The sequence below is a fragment of the Bos javanicus genome, chromosome 2 (genome assembly GCF_032452875.1).
Source record: "Bos javanicus breed banteng chromosome 2, ARS-OSU_banteng_1.0, whole genome shotgun sequence".
Classification (NCBI taxonomy): domain Eukaryota; kingdom Metazoa; phylum Chordata; class Mammalia; order Artiodactyla; family Bovidae; genus Bos; species Bos javanicus.
The window spans coordinates 89,456,320-89,462,466 of NC_083869.1; the positions used below are offsets into that span (position 1 = coordinate 89,456,320).

The 6,147-nt window shown below is 45.8% G+C and overlaps 1 protein-coding gene across 1 annotated transcript; it reads left to right on the plus strand.

The window, feature by feature from the left end:
- The first annotated feature begins 1,398 nt into the window (after positions 1-1,398).
- On the plus strand, positions 1,399-3,928 carry LOC133256161 (aldehyde oxidase 2-like). Its single transcript, XM_061430992.1, has 2 exons — positions 1,399-1,677; positions 3,780-3,928. The coding sequence occupies exons 1-2, from the start codon at positions 1,533-1,535 to the stop codon at positions 3,926-3,928; spliced, it is 294 nt and encodes a 97-aa protein (XP_061286976.1). The 5' UTR covers positions 1,399-1,532.
- Positions 3,929-6,147: the final 2,219 nt, after the last annotated feature.

The following is a 6,147-nucleotide window of genomic DNA, read 5'->3' on the forward strand; positions in this document are numbered from 1 at the left end:
TCTGTATGGGGCTGCTGTCACCACTGTGGAAGGTGTTGGAAGCATGAAAACCAGGCTTCACCCCGTGCAGGTAAGAGCACATCCCAATTTTCTCACTTCTTAACCCTATCTTTGAAATCAAAGCTGTGTTGACTGTGCCTCCTAGGGCTTCTACGTTGTGGTCCAGAAAGTAGAAGCTTTAGATACACCCTGATCCAGATAATAATATCTGTTAAATGACTTAAAACAAAGCTAGAAATACATCCATATTTCATTAGCTGATCATCTTTCTTCTTATTTTGTCTGCTTGAATAGTAACAGCATGATCAAAATATTAATTAATGCATATTAGACTGCAATGCAGAATAAATATTACACAGAGGGTACTATGCATAGAATAAAACATCTCGAGGATGACAGGGTAAAGTTTAAGTTTATTCCCTCTGGTATGGAGTTTTAAGAGTACTGTGACACGTATGGGCAGAAACACACCAATCTCTCAGTCATCGGCACAGGGGTTGGGGAAGTCATACATTCAGACACACTAACGCTGCAAGTACAACCAGGCAGGAGTCAACTGAATTTAATCATAAGAATCAATTCCAGGAATGTCAGCAAAGGCAAAAGACCCAGCAGAGTTTACTAGAGTCTCTGAGAATGTCAGAGAGGATGCTTACCCCGAGACCGATAAGCCCAAATCCTAGGATTACACTAAGATCTGCATCCAGAGCAAGCCTTCTCAAGCTTTAATATGCCTAAAAATCAATCAGCCAGGAGCTTTCTAAAAATGCAGATCCTGATTCAGAAGGTTTAAAACAGAGACCTGAGGTTCCACATTTCCTACAAGATCACAGGTGGGACCAACAACAACACTGCCAGTCCACGGACTGCACTCTAAATAGCCAGGACCTAGAACACAGACCCGACTGCACTCTAAATAGCCAGGACCTAGAACACAGACCCGACTGCACTCTAAACAGCCAGGACCTAGAACACAGACCCGACTGCACTCTAAATAGCCAGGACCTAGAACACAGACCCGACTGCACTCTAAATAGCCAGGACCTAGAACACAGACCCGAATCTTGGACCTTGGAAAGCAGAGCTCCTTTTGATCCACACAGAAGAATTTGGAGAAGAGAGTAATATAAGCTCCATAGTGGAGAGTCTCTCAGTTACTCAGAAAGAGGTGACCCCTGCTCAGAACCAAGCTGGGAAAGACGTGGAGGTGCTCGATAAAACCGTTTTTTAATTACACACACATTCCTTGTCATTACTGATTTCTGGAGAATTCTCACTCTGGGAATGGAGGTTGTGCACCAGTAATTTCCTGTTAGAGGGATCTGGACATTTGAGCTTGAAAAGCAACCGTAATGCTAGGACACGGCTGCCGGCTCACCTCCCCTGGGAGCAGCCAAGGAAAGGGGATGCTGGCCAACTCTGCCCGAGGTGAGGGTGCACTGCTCAGGGAGGAGGTCCCACTGTGACAAGGGAGACGCTTGACGTGGACCCTGGTGGGAGGAGGTGACAGTGGGAAGTCAGGGCCTGTGACCATGCCTGTGTCCTTCCAGGAGAGGATTGCCAAGAGCCACGGTACCCAGTGCGGCTTCTGCACCCCTGGGATGGTGATGTCAATGTACACGCTGCTGAGGAACCACCCACAGCCCTCTGAGGAGCAACTGCTGGAAGCCCTGGGGGGTAGGTCTGACCTGAGGCCAGGCGGGGGCATGTGTCACGCTGTGCTTCCCCCTACCATGCCACCCCAGCCCCACTCAGGGACCCCCTCAATTGTTTCTGAAGTAGCTGCTTTCACCAGGAGCAGAGAATGTCAAGCTTAGCAGCTGCTCACCAGAGCACTTGCTCCCCAAACAAGTGGCCCACACCCCCATCTTAACACCCTGCTTTCTCTTCCCTACCCAGTGACTTTACCTGGCTGCCTTCATTTGGGCTGTCATAACAAAGCACCACAAACTTGGGAAAAGAAAACAACAGGAATTTCTTCTCTTATGGTTCTGGAGGCAAAGAGTCTGAAATCAAGGCCCTAGAAGAGACTTTTCCTTTCGTCTTTCCAGCTTCTAGTGGCTGACAGCAGTCCTGGCCCTCCTTGATTTAGAGATTCATCACTCCAATCTCTTCTTCCATCTACTTATGGCCTTCTCCCCTGTGTATCTGTGTCCAGATTTCCCTCTTTTTCTAGTCCAGCCACTGGATTAAGGCCTACCCTAAGATGAGTAGGGCTTCCTCTTCACCTGATTACATCTGCAGCTCTGCAGAATTTCAAATAAGGTCACATTCACAGGTTCCAAAGATATCTTAGCACATCTCTGGGGACACGATTCAACCCATAACACAGCTCTTCACATATTGAAAGGATCTTTTCAAATTTATAATGGGTTTAAGTTACTAAAGAGGAGTTCATAGACATATCCTTTTTGCAGGAAACCTCATGGGTTTCCCAGGTGGCGCTAGTGGTAAATACCCACCTGCCAATGGAAGAGACGCAGGTTTGATCCTGGGGTCAGGAAGATCCCTTGGGGTAGGAAATGGCAACCCACCCCAATATTCTTGGGGAATTCCATGGACAAAGAAGCCTGGAGGGCTACAGTCTATGGGGTCACAAAGAGTTGGACGCAACTGTGCACGCACGCATGCACGCGTGTATTCACATACACAGCATCTTCTGCTTCCTCTCAACAAACCTCACACTGGATCATCAACCATCACTAAACAAGACATCTGTTAGACACATAAATCCTTAGTTTGAGGCCTGAAGTCTAAGCCCCACACACTCTCCTAGTCTTCCAGTTATAGTGGACTTCCTTTACTCTCTCTGCTCCGTTACAGGACATCCAAACAAGTCATCTAAAATCCTGCCTTCCTTAGGTCCTTCCACTACGTGAGGTCCTTCAACAAGTCCTTATCCCTCACATGGCCACACCCACCCTCCTTCCCCCGGCATTCAGAGAAGCCCAACAGCTGGCCTCCCGAACTCATTCTTCCTCCTCAGCTGTGTGACTCCCTACTGGCCAGTCTCCTCTCAGCCCTCCATCCTCTGCACGTTTCCACTTTTGCCTGCACTGTTCCGTGAACCCCGAGTGCCCCTCCCGTGCTCTCCATCAATCCATTTCTTTCTCATCCTTCAGCATGAGCTTCTTTGTGAAGCCTCTCCAGATGACCTCGATTCCACACTAACCTTCCTCCACCACAGCCTCCCCCGCACCTTCATCCCTTGGAAACCTGAGGCTCTCGTACTTTCCCATGCAATAGAATCACCACAGACCTCTTAAACGCAGATTCCTGGGCTTGTCCCCAGACATTCTGATTTAGAATTGGAGAAAGGCCAGAGATTCGCATTTTAAACAAATACCCTAGGAAATTCTGAAGCAGTGACCTAATGTCCACTGAGGGGCTCTACTAACAAGCTGTCAAGGCATGATACCTCGCTCATATACAGCCTTAGAAACAATGCATATTTTCCTGTTTTAGGATCACTTACATCTTACATAGTATCTGAAATATAGTTGTTGTCAACAGATACACGTTGAATGAATGAATAATTTAATAGATGGATGCAACTGAGCTCACCAGATAGACTATCGTCTTCTTTCAAACAGAGAATAAAACTAGAATTGAGGTGACGGGAAGGGTATTATCTAAGAGGAAGGAAAAAGCAGTGAACAGCCTAGCAGATATTCAAATATCCTCAAAAACAAACACCTGTCTTCAACTTTCTAAAGAAAAATAAAGTAAAAATCACTAAAAATAAAACATACTGATAACTTTGCTTTTTCTCTGATTAGGTAACCTGTGCCGCTGCACTGGGTATCGGCCAATTCTCGCAAGTGGGAAGACCTTTTGTTTGGTGAGTAGGGGGCTGCGGGGGCACCCACAGAGCAAGAATGACGGTGACAGACGGTCTAGTCTGGGAACACAGGAGTCGCGTTTTTAGACCATGCAAATAGATCGTAAGGAAGACTGACTGAGTTATCAATAGCTCCATCTAACTCACAGGAGTCTGAGCTCTTTGTTGAGGGAAGGGTGGGTGTTATACTACTTTTCACCCTCGACATCACACCACCAGAAAGCCAGGTGATCTAGCCAGCCAGCTAGACATCTTCCATGACGATTTCAGCAAGGCATCGGGACAGGACAGGGAGGAGGTCTCCAGCAAACCCAAGGAGACAAGCAAAGACACGGAGTTTGCCTGGGGGAGGCAAGGTTAGTGCCAGGAATCCAGACCAGCTGGGAAAGTGTGAGCAAATAAAGAAGCCAAAATGGCATAGTAGAATCCAAACTTCACCCCAACTACCAGAGTGCAGAGAGATTCCCCCACCAAATAGTGACACCTCACTGGGCTGCTGTGAAAATCAAATGAGAAATTGAAGGCACGTAGCAAAGTCTTGAACTCAAGACTCACTTAAAACTCAACACGTATTTACTACTGTATCGAGGATGCCCTCGACACTACAAATAGTGTTTGCCAGGGAGATCAAACACATCTGATCACCCTCTGCAGAGGGCAGGAAGGACATAGGCAGTACCACCCTTAGACCCAAGCAAGGAGGATCCCAAACTTCAGAGAACCCCTCTCCGGTTCCCTTACAGCCAATCTCAGGAGGCCACAGGGCCAAAGTGACTTGTTCACTTCAAGCCTTCACCCTTTTCTGGACTATGCTCCAGACATGGTCTTGACCCCATTCCCAGGAACAGGCCTCTTCCTCCAGTCCATCTTCCTTGAGAAGATCATAACAGCCAGCATGTGCACCAGAAGCCAAACACTGGCTATTCGGGGAGGAAGTAGACAGAATTTGGATTTGCAGGCTGGTTTACAGGTGTGTGAGGCCCCTCACAGTACAGACCTAGAGCCAGGGTGAGGAGGGAAGAGCAGCAAGCCCCAGGCCAGGGCCTCCATCTGTGCTCTTGCCTCAGCTCCAAGAAGAGTGGACAAGGGCCTAGAAATGAACCAGCAGGTGTGTCCCGCTCCCCAGAGCCAGGCCCATCCCCCATGCCTGTCCCATCTTCTATTGCCACACGGGGGAGCCAGTGGTTGACAAGCTGAGAAATAAAATGTATGGCTTGTAAAGCCATCAAATTACTGGTGTAAACGGAAAAACACTTGTGAAATACAAATGAAGGAAGTTAAAGGCAACCTCTCTCCCTCTGGAACATGGATGTTATCCACCTTTCCAAGCACAGCCTTTGGGGGTAAAGGAAAAATTGTAGTCAGAGACCCACCGTGCAGCCAACAGGCCCCAGGAACCTTAACGGGTGAAAGGAAGCGAGTCCCAAAGCAGGAATACCCAAGGCTCTTATCTGCTAAGCAAGCGGAGACTGGCTTCCTCTGTTACCACTCACTCATGGTCTGTCATGAGAGCTCAGAGTTTTGAGTGAGAGAGGAAGTGCTACTGGCTTGGCTCAGCTGGTTTTGCTTCTTGGGCAGAACTAGGGAGCTGCCAGCCTGAGACATTTGTGCAGAGACAAAGAATTCAAGTATCTGGAAGAAAGTATTTTACTAGAGACTTAGGAGAGACTATTTGAGGAATAAAATACAAGAAGTAAGGTTGGAGAAATGGGAAATGAAAGAACCAGCGAATGGAAACCGGCTTTAAAATTCACTGATTGTCCTTTCATTCCCAGTCAGTGCCATACAGATTGCAGATGGTGGGGAGACCTGGCTCCAAAACTGCTTTCTTTCTTTGTTTTTCTTTTTATTTTCTCTTTTTTAGGTCCCTATATAAATGATAATAGTCAATGTTGTCAAATCTTGCAGAGAATGGATACTAGCAATGGTTATTGCTCTGAAAAACATCTTATCAAGTGATTCTACAACTAGGAATTCACCTTAAAAAAAATTCAGAGATGTACACAAAACTATACCTGCAATGAACAGAAGTGTTTATGTTATTTGTAGTTATAAAATATAGGGAAAAAATTAAGTATACATCAATGGCAAATTTTACAAATATATTTATGGAATAGCCAGAAGATAGATTAATATGCCATCAACAAAAATATATTTTAAAGACTTTAATGACAGTAAATAAATGAACAAAAAGTCAAAATAAAAGGCATATTGTACTAACTATAAATATAGTACAAATATATATTATATAAAAATGTTTATCAGTAATGATAGTTTCTTTTATATTTCTTCATATTCTTTATTAT

Coding starts and splice junctions, on each gene's coding strand:
- LOC133256161 (XM_061430992.1), top strand. CDS start 1,533: ATGCCTGTGTCCTTCCAGGAGAGGATTGCCAAGAGCCACGGTACCCAG. Junction 1,678..3,779: donor ACTGCTGGAAGCCCTGGGGG/GTAGGTCTGACC, acceptor TTCTCTGATTAG/GTAACCTGTGCCGCTGCACT.